The sequence below is a fragment of the Belonocnema kinseyi genome, chromosome 1 (assembly GCF_010883055.1).
Source record: "Belonocnema kinseyi isolate 2016_QV_RU_SX_M_011 chromosome 1, B_treatae_v1, whole genome shotgun sequence".
Lineage (NCBI taxonomy): Eukaryota > Metazoa > Arthropoda > Insecta > Hymenoptera > Cynipidae > Belonocnema > Belonocnema kinseyi.
The window spans coordinates 159,344,701-159,365,024 of record NC_046657.1 but is presented as its reverse complement, the minus strand read 5'-3'; the positions used below and the strand labels follow the sequence as shown (position 1 = coordinate 159,365,024).

Genomic DNA, 20,324 nt, shown 5'->3' with positions numbered 1-20,324 from the left:
AAATTAAAATTCGAAAATTTTTTCTAAAGCCTCCAGGGGACTTCGTTTTCGCACGAAAAAATTTTATGTGCCCTTATTGCATCCGGACCCACAATTGTAACCCCGAAGGTCACTCTAAGATCATTTAAACTTAAACAAGGCCTGCATACCTCTAAGTTAAGGTCAACTTAGACCTATGGTCTGAGAACGTATTCTAATGTAAGTTTTACAGCTCTATTGATCGCTGATTAAAAAAGAGGGTTTCCATTTTTAAAGGAGCTGACCTTGAAAATACCATAAAGGTGACTTGAAGTCCATTTAAACTTGAACAAAGTCTGCACACCTCTCGGCATAGAAGCTTTTAACATTTTTTTCCTCATGGGCAAAATTACTAACTTCAACAAGGCGTATTCAGTAGTGACCTTAGGCATGACTTTAAATGGACTTTTAAGGTCATTGCCATTGACTTATAAGGTAATTTCAAGGTCAATTTTTTCCATTGGACACCCCTTTTTTTACATCGGCAACCGATAGAGCTGTCAATTTTACGTTTGAATATGTGCTCAGTTCATAGTTATAATTCGACCTTCAGCCAAAGGTATGCAGATCTTTTTCAAGTTTAAATTACCTTAGAGCGTTTTTCTAGATTACAATGCACCTACGACCTGGGTACATATTTGAACGTAAAATTTCCTGCTCTATAGATCGTCGAGTTAAAAAAGGCGTTTCCATTTTTTTAAAGTTGACCTTGAAAAAACCTTAAAGGTCATCGGTAAAATAAAAGTAAAGATCACCATTGAATTCTTCGTTGAATGTTGCTTCAAGAATGACCTTCGCCTCCCTGAAAAATATTTTACCTGAGAAAATATTCAGCCGTTCCGGGACTTTTATGACACCATGTATATTTGCCGCTTCCAGATACCAAGTTCCTGTGAAATTATGACGAAATTGTTTAAATTTAGGCCATGAGGCATGAATAATTAATTACGAGGTTTCAAATACAAATAACTATGCAAAAAAAAGTTATAAATATTTTTAATTTATCATGCTGATTCTCTAAATTACGACTAAGGCAATGGTGTAAATAAGAAATTGTTCATACAAAAATGTTAACCTACAATGGGCTGGATAAGTGACATCGTTAACTCGGAAGCGCGCATCTGGCCAGCTAGTTCGAAGACCATAGGCGTAGATATACAAAATGCTATTATTTAAATTCTACAAGAATAATTTTCTGTTATCACTTTGCAAATCTAAAGAGATTGTAGAATTAAAATAAAATTAAATAGGAGTTAAGATTATTTTTGCAATTTTTACAAAAGCATGAAGGTGAAGATTGCTTCTGGCAGTAGAAAAAGTTTTAGAAAAATTGACAAACATTTTATAACAAAATTTAAAAAAAAAACGTAATGGGAAACTTATTTCGAAACGATAAATTTCTTTAAATTATTAAGATATTTAACCTTTTGTTTCTTCTACTCAGAAATGTCGCACCTTTTTGAAATCCCTTGGAAAATTTAAGAAGAGATAAACATTAATTAAATGGCCGCGATTTTCCGAAAAACTAAAAAGTGTCATATTTTTCAAAAACTTCGTGAGATTAGAAAAAAAGATCAAATATAAAAATTCTTCCTCTTTATTGACTCTTGAAATACGTATGAGATATTGCTTTTTCACGATTTTTCAGTGTTAATAAATATTACACTTTAATCAACATTTTTATTATTCTTCTTGGAAGAAGACAGTTGAGAATATTATTGGCACTTGTTTCAAATTAAAATCAAATTTTGTATATAAAAAAACTATTGTTTTAAAATCCATAAAAAAATTCAAAGAAGGTTTAAAAGTAACAAAATGGCGGCGATTTTTCTGAAAATATTCAAAGTAGATTTTCTCAAAAAAGCAACCTTCATATTTTTCACCGATATTTTGTTTTTTAATTTTTACATTTATAAGAGAGAGATCTGTGAGTTTTGTGCAGGCCTCAAAACCAGAAATTCTTCTCATTTAATATGCAAAAAAATATATTAGGTGAATGATAAATAATTTAGCGTTATTACTATGCCGAATAAAACAATGTCTAATAAAGAAACTCATGATTTACAACATATATTAATACTGAATATATAATAATAAAGTGTGTGAAACAATTGTTTCATAATTTTCTTCTTGTAAATCAGTCTGCATATTTTTCCAGTTCAACCAAACACAAAATTTTTTCGAAATTAAATAAGTTATCTTGAAATCTACTACGATCCTACGCTAATGGTTTCTGACCTGGCCGGTCATTAACAAGCTTCCAAGTTTATGATATCACTTATAGCTCTATTTTCAAGCTTTTTAAAAAAAGGAAAGTTGATAACAAGCTGATGAGCGCCAAACCGGAACTAGCCTAGAAAATTAAAGTAACAAAAAAAGTCGTTTTGATATTGTAAGTGTCTTATTTCCTAGCGTTTTCGACACCTTGTGACACCAGTTCTGGGCTAGACCAGATCTTCCGGACCTAACTTAGAACCTTTATTGTTTTTAGATCGTTGATCGGTGTCAGTTTTGGGCCAGGCCAGACCTTTTAGGCCCAACGTCATTTTTCTTGGATAGCTGTTCAGCGCCGGTTCAGAGCTAGACCAAGCCTTCCAAACTAGCCGGTCTAGATGCATTCAAAGCTGGGTCTGTTCAGATCTTTCAGAGTAGATAGTCTGGATAAAGTCAGACCCGGGCCAGACCTGTCACCCGACTCTCATGCAATTTTTCTATACGGTAACCTGAAAATCCCATATTTGGTCCAAATTCAAAAGAATAAAAAAAACAACATTCAACCTTTAAAACCACATTGAATCCACATTTAACTTGTATTTGACGCGAATTCAAGTCGGATTCAACCGCACATACATCTCGAAAAAGCAGCATTTAATTGGCAAACCTCCGTATTCAATTCGTGAACTTAAATTCAATTATTAAACCTCAAATGTTTTGGAAATATAAGGCCAAACCAGCTGAAAGCAAAGTCCACCTGAACAGATCCGCGCTGGACTTCTCTTTTGCAACCTCTACATTCATATACCATAAAAGTATAGCATAAAATTCACGTTCCAGCTGATCGAATAGTGATCTTAGATACAACACTGAGATTCTGATCCCCCTTATTTCTCATTCCGCTTCACGTGTTGGCATGATCCGATCATGAAGAGGAGCTCAGACTATTCATGCTACAATTTCGCTTTCACGTGGAATATCGTGCGGTTTCTATCCTGAATGATTTGAGGTGATCCAACACCAGTAATCGAATACCAAAGTACATCTCACAGGAGCTTCCTTTGAATCCGCAGGAGGATTTGAGAATGAATTAGATTTACATAAAGATAGACTGTAAATCCACTTTTTCAACGTCAACTTTATTACTAGCTCCGCCCACGAGGAGAATAGTACTTATGTTTGAAGCATTATCGATTCGACTCGAACAGAAAGAAATGGCGTTTGAAGATATGATATTGAAGGTATATGAAAAAGAACGATAATCAAGATGGGGGTCAGGGATAGACGGGGCAGCGGGTCATCGATGTGTGCTGTTTTTCGACCCGGATCCTATACAAGATTGATTATCTGAAGATGATTTGAAGAAGCCATTAGAACGCTTATGATTTTTAATCTATTACGGAAAAGAAGGAAGAACTATTTGTAATATTTTTGATGAACATGACGTGTATTTGATGTAGTGGTATTTAAGCGACAGGATGACTTAAGTATATGAAAAAAGTGTATGTTCTGTGGAGTCATTTAGTGGTCGTTAATGGAGGTTAAGTACTTCAGGATACAGTGGATGACTGATGACCCTGCCGTCATTTGATTATCTCCTCTTTGACTGTGTTTAATCCGAATAAATTCTCGGATCTGATATGAACTCTTCTCATTGAAAAACATAAAAGACACTTTTCATCTTCTTCTGAAATTAAATTTTTCCCAAAAAGCTCATTTTCTTGTTCTGGAAGAAGGTTTTCACAAAAAAATTCACAGTCTCTATCTTTGGTCTAAGGCGCTTTTTAAAAAATGCTTATTTTCTTTCTCAGCAATAAGATTCTTATAAGAAAATGCTAATCCTCTTATTCTGAAATGATGCTCTTCCAAAAAACTATTACAGTCTTTCTCTGAAATGAGGTTTAGGCTCTTGTTTTGGAATGAAATTCTTCCCAAAAAATATTTTTCAGTTTGTTATTCAGAAAAGATGTTTTTTTAGAAAAAGGTTAATTCTCTTACTCTGAGTTAAAGGTTTCTGCAAAAGCTCATCCCCTTACTTTATAATCAGGTTTTTACTTATTCTATAACAAACTGCTCTGAAATTAGATTCTTATCAAATGACACACATTCCTTCTAGAAGAAGAGATATCTTAAAATAAGGTCCTTCTAAAAAATATTAGCCAGTTTTCAGTTTGTTAATCTAAAAGGATGTTTTTTCGAAAAAGCATAAATCTCTTACTCTGAATTAAAGGTTCCTTCAAAAGCTTATCCCCTTAATTTATAATCAGGTTTTTACTTTTTCTATAACAAATTGTTTTGAAATTAGATTCTTATCAAATGTCACTCATTGCTTCTAGAACAAGAGATATCCTGAAATGAGCTCCTTTCCAAAAATGTTGATAATTTTTCAGTTTGTTGTTCTGAAATGATGTTTTCTTTTAGAAAAAGGTTATTCCTCTTACTCTGAAATTAATTTATTTCAAAAGAAGCTTATCCCCTTGCTTTATCGTAAAGTTTTTACTACTTCTATAATTAACTAATCTGAAATTAGATTCCTATAGAATGACACACATTGCTTCTAGAACAAGAGATACTCTAACATGAGGTCCTTCTCAAAGATGTTGATTATTTTTTAGTTTGTTATTCTGAAATGATATTTTGTTTAGAAAAAGGTGAATTCTCTTAGTCGGAATTGAAGTTCTTTTAAAAAAAGCTTATCTCCTTGTTTTATAATCAGGCTTTTACTTCTATAACAAACTGTTCTGAAACTAGGTTATTATCAAATGACACACATTGCTTCTAGGACAAAAGTATCCTAAAATACGGTCCTTTCTAAAAATGTTGATAACTTTTCAGTTTGTCATTCTGAAATATTATTTTTTTAGAAAATGGTTAATTCTCTTACTCTAAATTGAAGTTCTTTCAAAAGAAGCTTATCCCCTTGCTTTATAATCAGGTTTTTACTTCTTCTATAACAAACTGCTATGAAATTACAATTTTTATCAAAAGACACACATTGTTTTTAGAACAAGAGATATCTCAAAATAAGGTCCTTCTAAAAAATGTTGATCATTTTTCAGTTTGTTATTCTGAAATGATGTTTTTTTTAGAAGAAGGTCATTGCTCTTACTTTAAAATTAATTTATTTTAAAAGAAGATTATCCCCTTGCTTTATAATCAGGTTTTTACTTCTTTTATAATAAACTGCTTCGACATTAGATTCTTATTAAATGACATTAAATGCTCCTGAAAATGAACATTAAATGCTCCTAGAACAAGAAATATCCTGGAATGAGGTCCTTCCCAAAAATGTTTATTATTTTTTAGTTTGTTATTTTGAAATGATTTTTTAAAGGTTAATTATCTTACTCTGAATTGAAGTTCTTTCAGAAGAAGCTTATCCCCTTGCTTTATAATTAGGTTTTTACTTCTTCTATAATAAACTGCTTCGAAATTAGATTCTTATCAAATGCCATACATTGTTCCTAGAACAAGAGATATCCTAAAATGGGATCCTTCCTAAAAATATTGATCACTGGCATTGACATGATCGTTTTCCACGTAAAAATTGCTCATTCGGTTGTTCTGGAATGAGGTGCTTCCCAAAAAATGCTTAGTCTCTTGCTATGGAGTGAGATTCATAAAAAAATGCTTATCCTCTTTCCCTGGAAGGAGGCCCTTTCGAAAAAATGTGTAGTCTCTTCTTCTGTAATGAGGTTTTTCTCGGATAAGTGCTTCCAGTGCAATAGTTACATTGTGTTTAATACCCTTATTACAGGAGTAGTCTCCGAGGAGCACTAATTACCCAGGTTAGGATCCCAATAATTAAATATTTGAAATCCGCATCGTGCTTCTAGAAGTCAACCTGAAATTGAGTAAAATTACGCTGACGCCTAGGGACTGACAATCTATCCATCGTCCCAGATATTGAGAAAATTGTGTTCGAGACTGAAGACCAAACTACCCGTATCAAATTTCACCTTCTCTTTCTTCTTTGCACTACAAGCGTTTGTCCGTGCAGTCTTTATTCGATTCTCATGCGCAGAATTGATTGCAGCATTTGAAATCCTCCAAATGCCATGGATAGTGCGAATGCCAGGAAAGAGCAGTACACCGTGATTTCAACCAAGGAAATTGCTCCTCCACTTCACCTTCCCTTTCTTTTGTTTCTCCGCTTCCAATCCCGAGTAATTGAATTCGATTACTGTAGATTAGATTCTGCTTTAGTAAATTACAGGATCGGTGGATTCAATCTATTCGCATTTTATTGAATTAATTAGTTGAAGATCTTAGATTGCGGTTTATGGTACTTATACTGCTTATTCCTAAGGAAATTGTTTGAATGTTGAGGTAAGAATTGTCAGTATTATTTGAAAGAGAAAAAAGGGACAATGTTATCTAGAATCATGTTGACACCAGAGGAAACCCTCCTTGTACCTAGAAGACGACATAGCACATCACGATGGATCAACTTCGACAAGTACCTAATTTCCCTATCAACGAGATGCCTCACCTACAATTAGGATAGTCCCGCTTCTTTGAAACGAGCTTGGATGCATGTATTTACGACTGGAGAGTCACGAATTGTAAACAGAATTAATTATCACGTGACTCCCTCACATATTTTTCCTTTACAGATGTGAACACACTGATGCAAGTAGGTATTACTTTAAACACTGGTCTTGCGTAATTGACAGCATACGTGCGTATTGGTATAAGTTTGTTCAAGTCGAAGTATACGCATAATTCTCGCATGTTTGAGATGGCAGAGTTCTCATTACAGCTAATTAATGGCACCCTAACACGAAATAGGCCGGATCTTTTTACAGGAAGAGGTGCTTATCTTCCTGAATCGCTGTGAAATTAACTCTGGAGGGTATCTGATCTTGGATTCTGATTAGGATCAGGAATTATGAAAGTAATTGTAGAATTAGGGACGGTGCTTTCCTCCAGGATTAGATTTTTAAACTAAATCTATTCTGCAAGATGGAATCTCTCAAAGGGGGATTAAATCGCAGCAATTAATCTCTGAAGATTAAATCTGGTATTTATAAAACGTAACAAATATTCTGAGGAATCTGTAATAAATAGTTGCATTTAATCCTGAATAATACTGATCCTTTCCTCTGATGCTTTTCCAGCATATTTCTGATCCTGGAAATATGTAGATTAAGGAAGAATCTCATGAAATTAATACTTGAAGAATACCTCTACTATAGGGAATAAGCTATTTCTTTAAACTATTGAAAGTCCTCGCACCATTATTCATGCATATCCCACGCATTCCGAAGATTCTACCGCACGTATTTAGTAGTCTTGCTTAACGTGACTCATTTACAAACGAATAGGTGAGCCACTCTCGACAAATCGGTTAAGTTTCTTCTAAAAGGATCGAGAGCTTGAAGAGTAGTTCTTTTGAAATCATTCTGTGTGGATAATCGATGGTTAATTATGACTTGGAGCAATACGCGTCAAGAGAAACTGTCTACTGTTACGCGAAAAGGCAATCGAGCCTCCGTTCTTTCGCCCACGTGTTTCGCCGAGCGACTGATTCCAAGGTTTCTTCACCAAAGATTATAAATGAACAAAAGACATTACTCGGATCTTCTATTTATCATCCAGCATCAAGAATGAAAAACACCTTTCCAGATGTCTCAATATCTGATTGTGAGAGACAAAAATCTTCCTAATCATAAAGCTATTAGTACCAATTCTAAAAGCTTCTCAAGACTTTTGAATGAAGACATGGGATTTCAATTCCAACTTACCGTTTGCGTGTGCAACGCCAATGGCGCATATCCACACGCAGATAAGCCACGAGATATCCATAATTGCACTGAGAATGTGAATAGGGTCCGTTTATAAAGTAATTTACGAGACGGGAAGAGACTTATTCGCGGCTAAAGTCTCATTTAGACTTTCGCGGCAGAACTAAACATTCCTGCCGACCGCGAGGCGCAGGTGGCAAGACGGTAGGTGCTTCTTGAGCGAGGCCACGAGAGACACTGACTTGAGAGATATCGGCGGTAAGGCCCAGGGTGAGAGAAAGGGAAGAAGGATAAAGTCCGTCGTGAGGCCTCGAAGAGTCCCAACAAAAGCCCCGCAGACGGAAAACCGCGAACTCGCGTGCATACACTGACATTACACACATTCCCAAGGAACCAAATCCCACCGGTTAGTCGTGGGCGTCTGATTTGTGCACCTTATGCAAACTGGCGATGCACGCTTTCTGCAACATAGCCAGCCTCTTCTGAAAACAATAAGTGCACTTGAAACCCGATGACATCAGCAAGGCGAATCACATTTTTTTTATTGAGCCCGACAGTCCCACACAATGGCTATAGAGTACAATTTTTTTGTTACACTTCAGTGCCTTCAAGTTTGAACTGGGTTTGACGTAGGTCGCAGGGAAAGTTGTCTGAGGCTTAGGATGGTCCGAAATTTTATTTCTTGAATTTGGAGACGACTAAATCCCCATGAAGTAACCACGAATTTCCAATAAGAAAAACAACGTTTTTGTCAATTTTATTCAGATTCGTCAAGTCTGTTTTATAGGGTCCCAAAAAACCCATGAATGAAAAAACGGGGTTTGCACGTTTTTTGCGCTAATTATGAGTTTTTGCGAGTTCTTACTACAAATTGCTTCTAATACACGAAAATAATACTTTGTATGGATTATTAAATGTTAAAATAAATTTTTAAAATAATTTAGTAATATTTTTAATAATATTCTCTTAGAATAATGTTAGAAAATTGCAGCTTTAAAAAAAAACTTCCATTTATTGTCCAATTTCTAATAAAAGTAAGGTGAATAACTGGTTTAAGTTCACAACATTAATCGTTTAGATAATTTATTATTACAGAAGAAAACCCAATGTAATCTTTACAGTGATTTTAGAGTAATCTTTACCTGCAACAAAAATGAATCCAACTTTATCTTTTTGAGAATTTTCCGCAAAAAATTTCACTTATGTTTTTCTGCGATTGCTAATAATATTCAATTTAAATAATACTGGAAAGTTGCTTTTTCTTCTTAAATTTCCACCTATTTGTCTATTTTCCAGCTTGAGTGAGTTAATAATTAATTTAATTTAGCAAAAAGAATTATTCAAACAAAATATTATTGTTTATAACGAACTACTTCTTTATTAATTCTAGATAGTTATGGTTTTTTCTGAAATTTTCAACCTTTAGCCCACCTTTTACTAAGTATAGTAATAAATAATTCAAGTTATCAAACATAGTTGTTTAAACCATTTATATAGGTTTATAACTATCTTCTTTCAGACAAGTGCTAAAATGTTAGGCTTTTTACTGAACTCTGAAACTTTGTGTCAACTTTTCACTTAATGACGTTATAATTTATGCATATTTACAAATATGCTTATTTAAATAATTGCATATTGTTTATAACTATCTTTTCTTAGAGTAATGATAGAAAGTTTTTTTCTTTCGGAAATCTTCAGTTTTACTTTGAATTTTTAGTTATGAACAAATAATAAGTAAAGCTGAACAAGAATAATCTTTTAAATAGTTTTTACTGTTTTCAGTGAATTATTTGTGCTCTTTTTCCAGTGTTTAAAAAAATTTAATCAAACGAAAAATTTGTCTTTTATAAGAGACAAAAACAAAGAATGGAATAATAAAGAGTAGGTAGGAGGACTAGTAGGTCTGTGAAAGTCTTGTAAAAGTTTTATTTTAAATTATCACGAGAAGTTTATTGCAACCCCTAAGAAAAAAATTAGGTATTGTACATACATATTTTATAATTAACCCCCTCTCCTCCTTCCCCAGACACTCCCTGGAAATTCCCTGGGAAATCCTTGAGATCCATGTACAAAATTTAAAGCATATTTAAAATATCTTCCTTATTTAAGAAAAATATATTCTCAATAAGAAAGAAATTGCCCAGAATATGATTCTCTCTCATGTTTCTTTATAATATATTAATAACTAAAATTGCAAAGTAAAGTTTAAAATTCCAGAAAAAACGCAGCTTAAAGAATAATAAATTAAATCAAAACTATTTTTGTATAATTTAAATTAATTATTACTATACTAAGTAAGAAGTGGACCAAAAAGTTAAGAATTTCAGAAAAAAAGCAACTATCTAGTATTACTAAAAGAGAAGACAATGATACATAATAATATAATTTGTTCAAACAATTATTTTTGCTAAATTAAATTAAGTGTTAACTCACTCCAAGTGAAAAGTTGACGGAAATTTGGAAATTTCAGATAAAACCGCAATTTCTGGAATTCTTTATGGAGAATACTATTAAAAGTTATAATAAATTGTTACAACAATTTTGTTTGCCACCATAAATTAACTATTACCGCACTCTAATTGAGAATTGGTAAAATAGTGGATATTTTTGGAGAAAAAAAACCATGAAAAAAGGTATTTTTTTCTTACAGGAAATACCTGTAAATCTTCATAATCAACCCCACTCTAAATATAACTTTTGTTTTCAGTGTCTAAGTGGGGATAAATCGACAGTGAGGCTAATCTTAAAGGCGACTGGCTTTTTAAAAGAAAAAATATAAGCCGCGTCAACTTGGCTTTTTAAATAAAAGTAAGCCCCAATACTCGAACTTCATCGAAAGAGTATTGTGACGTTTTGCATGATATGGCACATTTTACGACGTTAAAAGTTTTCCCGGAGGTCAAAAGTTTTATTTACGCTTGTGAAAAATTGTGTTTTTCTTTTGTATATCATTCTTCGCTATAATCAAGAACCGTAATTCTGTGGTTGTGAATTCTCTTTTTTTAAAGCTCCTTTGGCTTTAGCGAACGCATTCTCAACACGTATCTCGTGCTTCGCACTCGATGTTGTCCAATATGTGAACTTTTATACATTATGTTCAACACTATTATGTCAAATGTATATTATATTTATTTTTGTACCTTGGACTGATACTGCTTTCAGATATTGAGAAATATTGTACACATTTTTTTTATGATTACTTTGATATGTGCACCTTATTTTGCACTGATTTTTATTCTCAGCTACTCTGAAAAATCTATAATTTCAATATATTTATATTTTTACAATTCATAATATGCATTGTTATTGAAACATACATACGTAATTTAATTGTCTTGTTTTTAATTTTAAAAAGTGCATATTGTATGAGGAAAACAACAATTTTGTCATTAAAAATTTTATTGCAACTTTAGACGAAATTTGTTGTAAATAAACTTTTATTGTAGCTTGTGCCGTTTTTCCAAAGAGTTATTTCTTTTATTTTTAATGTATTTTTATAACAAGAGCTTGTAACAAATTTGTAAATCTTTTTTAGGTGAACAGCTTTCGTCTTTAAACTTTTTTTCGTACCTTGTGTTGTTAAAAAAATTATTTTTTATTTCTAACGTAATTTTTCACAATTAAAACAAAAACAAGGCAAATTCATAAACAGACATATTCGTAAAAACTGCTTTTCGGATTCGAGGAGTTTAAAAACGTGGACATTTTACAAAAATGGTGGGGGGGGGGGGTGACATTTTATATAGATCTAATACCTTATCCGATGAGAACATAAAAATGTGTCTCTTTCTTTTTTTAAATAATATAATTAAGAAGTGTGAATTGTTTAAATTAAAAAAAAAAGCCTTTAAAAAAAAGTATCGTGAGAAATAACAGCAATTGCTGAGATTAAAGTTTGTTATTTATTGTGTCAATTCCACATGCATGTAAGTTTGAAGAATATTTGCAAAATTTTATTCTCCCCTATTATGATTATAGGACAGTCACTACATTTATGATTTGCAACTTGATTCGCAATTGATTTTTATTTAAATATATCGAACCCATTGTCAATCGGGGGACCAAATCTCAAATATAGTTACCGTTTTCTTGTTTTGCAAATGTAGGTTTGTTATGACAATTTGTGTACCTCGATCCAGGATTGTTTATTTAGACATTGCAGCATAAAGTGGACATTTTATTCTTTGTCCTGCCTTTCTGGACAACAAAAGAGTGTACTAATGGAAATTTTGATTAGGAAATTCCTTTGAGAGTTATCGCGCCGTCAAACTAGAGACGTACCAGTAGACGGACAGACTGACAGACATGTTAGTAAAAATTGTTGTTTCTGACTCAGGTTGTCTAAAAATGTCGTGAATTGACGAAAACTGGATAGGTCCTAATTCACATGATTCGAATACCTTCTATCATAAATGATGAGAATGTAAAAATATAAAAATCAAGCCAAAGAGGTCGGCAAGCTCCATCACGGAAGGGTTTTGGATAGACAGACTTGAGAGTCATTCCAAATCATGAAAAGCAAATGTCCTCATTTTGTTGCTTTCAAACACTAATATAAAAAAAGAGTATATATCCTAGCAATTTTGATATTGGAATTTTAGAACCACACTTATATATTTTAAATTATTTGAAATCCTTTGGTATCTCTTGAAATATTTTAAATCTCCTTAAAATTCCTCAGAATCTTTAGAAATATCACACAATCTTTGAAATCCTTTAATTTATTGAAATCTATTGAAAAATCCTTGAAGTCTTAAAATATCCTTAACTATTTAACATTTTTTGAAATCTTTTTATATCCCTTAAAATGTTTTTATTCTCTTTAATATTCTTTGGAATTTTTAAGAAGATCATAAAACCTTTAAAATTCTTCAAATGCCTTTAATTTGTAATCGATTAAAAACTCTTGAAGTTTTAAAATCCCTTTAAATATTTCTAATTTTTTGAAATCTTATAATATCCCTTGAAATATCTTAAAAAATCTTCGGAATATTTAAAAACATCACAAGATCTTTGAAATCTTTTTAAATCCCTTTAATTTATTGAAATTAATTGAAAAATTTTGAAGTTTTAAAATAGTCTCAAATAATATCTCTTGAAATATTCAAAATATCTTTAAAATTCCTCGGATTATTTAAAAATACCACAAAATCTGTAAATTCCTTTAAAATCCTTTAATTTATTAAAATCTATTGAAAAATCCTTGAAGTCTTGAAATACCCTTAAATATTAAAAAAATTTTTAAATCTATTGATATCTTTTAAAATATTGTTAATCTCTTTAAGATTCCTTGGAAGGTTTAAAAAGACCACAAAATCTTTGAAATCCTTTAAATGCCTTTAATTTGAAAGCAATTGAAAAATCTTAGAGTTTTAAAATACCATTAAATATTTCAAATTTTTTGAAATCTTTTAATATCCCTTGAAATCTTTGAAAAATTCCTGAGGATCTTTAAAAGCAGCACAAAATCTTTGAAATCTTTTGAAATCTCTTATTTTTATTGAAATCAATCGAGAAATCTTAGAGATTTAAAATAGCCTCAAATAATATCTTTTCAAATATTTAGAATGTCTTTAAAATTCCTCGGATTATTTAAAAATATCACAAAATGTTTGAATTCCTTTAAACTCCTTCAATTCATTGAAATCTATTGAAAAATCCTTGAATTCTTGAAATATTTAAAATTCTTCAAAATCTTTTGATATCTCTTGAAATATTTTTGTTCTGTTTAGGATTCCCTGTTTAAAAATAACATCAAATCTTTGAAATTCATCAATGGCCTTTAATTTGAAATCGATTGAAAAATCTTCGAGTTTTAAAATACCTTTAAATATTTCAAATTTTTTGAAATCTTTTAATATCCCTTGAAATCTTTGAAAAATTCCTCGGGATCTTTAAAAGCAGCACAAAATCTTTGAAATCTTTTGAAATCTCTTATTTTTATTGAAATCAATCGAGAAATCTTAGAGATTTAAAATAGCCTCAAATAATATCTCTTCAAATATTTAGAATGTCTTTAAAATTCCTCGGATTATTTAAAAATATCACAAAATGTTTGAATTCCTTTAAAATACTTTCAAATAATTGAAATCAATTGAAGAATATTGGACGTTTAGAAACACACTTGTATATTTCAAATTCTTTGAAATCTCTTGATATCTCTTGAAATATTAAAAATCTTTTTAAAATTCCTCAGAATCTTTAGAAATATCACATAATCTTTGAAATCCTTGAAAATCCTTCAATGTATTGAAATCTATTGAAAAATCCTTGGAAACTTAAAATATCCTTAACTATTTTTAACTTTTTGAAATCTTTTGATATCCCTTAAATCCTTTGTATTCTCTCTAAGATTCCTTGGAATCTTTGAGAATACCATAAAGTCTTTGAAATTCTTTAAATGCCTTTAATTAAAAATCGATTGAAAAATCTTGGGGTTTTGAAATACCTTTAAATATTTCAATTCTTTTAAATCTTTTGGTATCCCTTGAGATCACTTTAAAATTTCTCAGAATCTTCAAAAATACTACTTAATCTTTGAAATATTTTTAAATTTCTTTAATTTATTGAAATCAATTAAAAGTTTTTGAAGTTTTAAAATGTCCTTAAAAATTTTTTAATTGTTGGAAATTTTTGGTTCAATTTCTTGAAATCTATTAAAATACTTGGAGTCTTATAAAATCCCCTTATTTTATTTGAAATTCTTTTAAATCTTTTGATATCCCCTGTAACCTCTTAGTTTCTTTATTATTTTATTCCTCCAATGCAATATTATTTATTCCTAACTATAAAGTGAAATATGCATCATTAACTTGTAAAATATTCGAAATTGTTAAGGCAGACGTGACAAGAAGGCCTTTATTATAACTATTTAAATCCATATTTCTGGTTCCTTCAGAAACAATTCAACATTTTGTGTTTCTTTCCTGCGAGAAAGGTTCTTTTTTGCTGCAGCTTCTTTGAAACCACAAATTCGTTCTAATAGAAATTCGAGTTTTTTCTGTGAGATGTTTAAACTCAGTAAAACAGGGCCTAAATCAGTATATTAACAATATTTAAATAATTATGAATGTGCAGGAGTGAAAAAATGTTTTATAATGTTAAAAATCTGTTAATGAACAATTGTCATGTTTTCGTCATTTTAAATTATGAGTTGCTGAAATACATAGTGGCTTTAAAATGAGCCCAAGAACATTGCAAAATGTTGATTATTTTGGAAGTTATTGAAAATTTAAGAAAACATTTAAATTTACACTATTTTTTTAATATTTACTTAAAAACTAGACAAATTGGCTTCACCCTGGGCTTATTTTATGCAGGATTTCGTAAACAATAAAAGCTTTTGAAGATACATTTTTTTCGCTCTGATATAATTAAAATTAAGAGAATTTATTCAGTCATAAAAAAGATAGCTTATTCCGGCAACCACAAAGTCCGGTAACCATACTAGACTCTCCAATTTGGGGTTATCAGTCTATACTCTCAAATCTGGGAGCAAAAGTGAGGTAACATAACTTTCGAATATCTTCAAATAATATACTGCGGGCTATTTAACGACCGCTAAATAAAAAGCGGGATAAACAGAAATTGGCAATAATTTTACCCACGAAGTTCCTATTTCCCAGCTTGAAAAAATTAATGAAAAATACAATTTCAAACTGTTATTCTTAGACTACTCATAATAATAGAAATTTGTCAATTTCGTCATTAAATATTTTTTCAACTATCGAATTTAAAGGAAAATGTTTAATATAAAACAGACGTATTTTTTTAAGGCCAGCAACTTTTCCTGAGAATATTTTTCTCTGAAATCAATATTTTTCCAGATACTTCAAAAAACCTTTTTTTTTTTATAAAGTTAATAATATCAATACAATTTTTTTTATTGATTTAGCCAAAAAATCCATAAAAAATCTTCTTCAATACCAAAAAGGAAACGCAAAGAGTTGTATCAAGTTGTTATCTCTAGACCATCTAGTCTGGAAGCTCTGGTCTGGCCAACGGCTGGCGCTGATTATCTCGAAATAAAAAAAGTTCAAAATTCGAACAAGAAATTTTTCCTTGTCATCTTTCGAAAAAGTTACAGTGTCTAAAATGATAGAAAATAAGAAATTCACCTTATGAAAACATGAGTTTTTTGTAACCTTAAAATTTTGGTCTCGTTCAAGTTTAGAGCTTATCAGCTGCTCCAGAAAAAAGAAAGTTCTGAGGTCGATTAGCAAATTTTGAGTTGAGATATTTCAAAAAAGTTACAGGGTGTCTGAAATAATAACAAATTTAAAATTCACACTATCTGGTCTTATGTGGGTTTGATGCTAAGCGGCGCCGATAGTGAAAAATGATTTCTTTTCCAAGTCATTATGAAAATACGGGAAGTCCATTCGTCTGGCCTAGGACTAGTTAAAAAACGTTAAATTTTTGGCCAGTCCCAGGTAAGACCATCATGACAGTCTCGAAACTGGAAATCAGTCATCTGGTCAGCGCCAGAAGAATTTTCTATACGAAAGGATGCTACGAAGGATCGTTACTGAGGACAGTGGTTGTTATTGACCGTTTCTGTAAGTTTTTGTTGTCCATTGATAAAAGTTATTATTAGCCCTTGATCGGGATTGTTATTAGCATTTCCTAGGAACTTTGATCAAATTTTTCACAGGTTTTTTCTTTACTGGTTCTGGCGATTATTTTTTTTTTAAAGGTTATTATTGTCGTTTTTTAAGGGAAATTTTATCAGCGGATTGGTGTTGGGCAGTGGTTAGATTCATTTTATGGTCTGCTGTTAGGGTTTCTTATAAGGGTTATGTTTCAATCCTAAAGTTGTTGTTGACCAGTTTTAAGTTTTTAAATTTCGTTTCAATGCAGTTATTGTGCATTTATAAGGAGTTTTAGATCCCGTTAATAAAATCCGTTAATAAGGCTATTGGAACGGGGTATAGAAAGAGGCGAAATCTAGTGTTGTGTCAACGACGCGAATTGAGCACCAAACCGACTAACAGCTGTTCGCGTTGATAGCTCAGCCGTACTTGATCGCAGTACCAAAAATGCACTGTCGGTAAAAATTGCATCTTTCTTGGCGGGAATTTTAAATTAGAATTAAAAATGCAACTTGTGTTTTACGTTTTGCGATTGATTATTGACATGTTTTACTTGGTCTCGGAATAAGAAAATTGTAGCAAGTGATAAAGGGATGCCTCTGTGAACTCGATGATTATAATCGATTCTCGGAATACGAGTAACATTAGTGTTCTGTAAAGCGAGAGTGGGTTGTACAACGGATACTTTTTTATATGATTGTATGTAATGCGCCATTTCTATATGTGTTTGGCACGCCCCAACAGAACAAGGTATGTACTCGTAAATAATTCATTAGATAATTTTCTTTAATTGAAAAATTATTATCGGTTATTATCAGTGAATTCGCAGCAGCATCTTTTTATCACTTGTCACACTTTTCCTATTAAATAAGACTTGTCAATAAGCTATTACAAAAACAAAAGCACAAGTTTCATCTTTTATTCTAATTTAAAATTCCCGCCAAGGCAGATGCAACTGTTACCGAATGTGCTTGGTAGTACGATCAAGTACGGCTGAACTATGAGCACCAACAGCTGTAAGTCGGTTTTCTGTTCAATTTACGTCATTGCTACACCAATTTACTCTAATTTTTTTAGCAGTTACCGAGTGGTTTTAACCCAGCTAATAAGCGCTCCTACCGCCACCTGAAATCCATTTCGGGATCCAAAAAGTTTTCAAAATGCATTTTTAAAACTTTAAAACCAAATGGTCGTCAGCCATTGGTAAGTTTTGAGTGTTTATTAGATTTCGCCATTTTTGTGCACCCCGTTCCAACAGTCTTGAATGTGGATTCTTGGATAGGGGCTGCTGTGGCTTATCGTTCAAAGATGTGAGGGCTTGTTTTTGGCAATTGCTAAGAGATGTTATTTACATTTCCCAAGGATTTTTGTTCGTTGATCAGTTTATTATTGTTACTTTTAAGGCAATGATTGTACATTATCAGAGGTTGCAATTGTCCGTCACTAAAATTGTTGATCATAAGTTGCCCAGGGTTGTTGTTGCACTTTGCCTGAGGTAATTCCTGATTGTTGCCAATGTCAAAATTGCGAATAAAAATCTGAAACACAAATATTCGCATAGACCTTTCTGTTCTTCTAATAAAAAAGGACCCCATAAATACCAATGAGGATGGTGCTGATTCAGCCAGCGATATCATCTTGCAAAACTTGACGTTTCACGGGATTTTACCCCAGTCAACCATTTACTTTTTTCATTTGCGTCTTGAAATTATTGTGAGATATAACAGAAATAGAATTATAAGAAAAGAGCCAGCATTTATTATTCTATTTTGAGATCGTCTTCAATGATATGAATCCTGTTATAAGCATACTTAAAATTTTTTTCCCATGTTGCAATTTATCTTAAGGGAATCTCTGTGGAGGCTCGCGTGTAGTCCCCTCATGTCATTCACGTGTGAATGAGTGTGTAAGACACACGACGTCGGTATTAAAACCCAAGTGAAAGTGTTGAGGTACTTCATAATAAGCCAGGCTTAGAATCGTGATGCACTCGCGTAACAAGGTATTGTTGGGCTTTAGATGCAAACATCGATGTGTATTGTGCATAGCATAGTATGCCATAGGACATAGCATATAATAGGGTATGGGATGTTCAATAGGAAGTGAAGCTGGTCTGGTTCTGAGGCCCGAAGGCTTCACGTCGGACATGCGATTGGATGATTACCGCCCTCGTTCTGGCAGTAACGACCTTTATAGTCAATATGATTCGTGTCTGTGTTAGGGAATAGACCAGAGTTTCTGGGAAGAGAGTTGATCATTTTCTATGATTCAATAAATGCATTAAGCATTCTGGTGGTACCTATACCCTGGCCAAAGTTTAGGATAGGAATTCTTTCCGAAGCAATCAGAACTATTCCGAATCATTCCAACATCGTAAAAGTTAATCCGATTTAATTTACTACAATGATTCTTTTGAAGGGTCTCCCTCAGATAATAGGGCAGAGGAACTATGCGAACTTGCTGAATCTGTGGATTTAACCCAATACAATAACATCTTGAACAATACCAATAGATGTGTAGACTTTGTTTTTGCGAATACTACTTGTACATTAAAAACCACTTCATATACTATGGTAAATGAGGGTGAGCACCATCCCACTCTATTAATAGATTGTAACTGCGTGACAAATGATGCACTGTGTAAATTTAAAATGATTGCCAAACAGATATGACTTGAAAAAAAGAGAACATTCGCGTCTATAACTCAGCTAAAATTAATTGGAATGAGTTGTAGAAGATTAATGATTCGGACTAGTCCTAATCTATAAAGTATAACTCATCTGTCAATCATTACCCTATCTGGTTTTCTAAAACATTAACAAACTATTTAAAAATCAAATACAAATTTTGAGGTAAATCAAAGAAATCGGCTTCTAATATAAAGACTCTCATTGAAATTTCCAAATAGTTGAAAAATGGCCAAATAACATGACCATAAGAATTATTCAGCAGATGTAGAAAACTCTCTACAGAGTGATTCTGGGAAGATTTGGAACATAGCATTAAAGTTATAAAATGAAACCAGAATTTCTGGCATCATGATGTATGAGGGCTCTAAATTGTGCGAAGAGGGGGAGATTGTTAAATCAATTACAGAATACTTTGAGAACATTTATGTGGAAGATGAAGATATGATAGATGAGAGATGGTTTGATGACTTGGTAGGGAATAATCTTTTTGGGAGTAATATAAAAATTCTTCATAGGCTAGTAGAAAATGCAATAAAAGGATTTCCAAATAAATATACAGCTGGTATTGATAGGATACCTAGCTTTATTGTTACGGACTGCTATCCAGTGTTAGTTGAACCACTCACATATATTTAAAATATTGCTCTCAAGAGTGGAATGTATCTATCACAATGGAAAGAAACCAAAGTGTGCCCAGTCTTTAAAAGGGAGTGATATATCTGACCCAAAAAATATCGTCTTATTTCAATTGTGAACAACTTTTCCAAAATATTCGAGAGGTGTATAACTGATACTATTATGGCATATCTAGAGCAATCATTAAATCATGCACAGCATGCTTTTGTACCGAGAAAATCTACATTTAAAAATTAGAGTGAATTCACAGAGTATACCACAGAAGCGGTAAAAAGTGTGGTCATCAAGTTGATGTAGTCCTTTTCAATTTCTCAAAGGCTTTTGATAAAGTGAATTACGGTCATTATTAACAAAATTAGGTGACTTTCATTTACCATCCAATCTTGTTATACTAATTAAAAATTTTCTAAGAAATAGGAATCACTATG

The 20,324-nt window shown here is 32.1% G+C and overlaps 1 protein-coding gene across 2 annotated transcripts in view; it reads right to left on the bottom strand.

Annotated features, from left to right (window-relative positions):
- The window catches only part of LOC117175700, a 75,591-nt gene extending 67,398 nt beyond the window's left edge, over positions 1-8,193 (bottom strand). For both annotated transcript variants that reach the window (XM_033365462.1, XM_033365451.1), the window contains exon 1: positions 7,980-8,193. In XM_033365462.1, coding sequence (XP_033221353.1) covers positions 7,980-8,040 — 61 coding nt within the window. In that variant the 5' untranslated portion in view covers positions 8,041-8,193. The remainder of the gene's footprint in view (positions 1-7,979) is intronic.
- Positions 8,194-20,324: the final 12,131 nt, after the last annotated feature.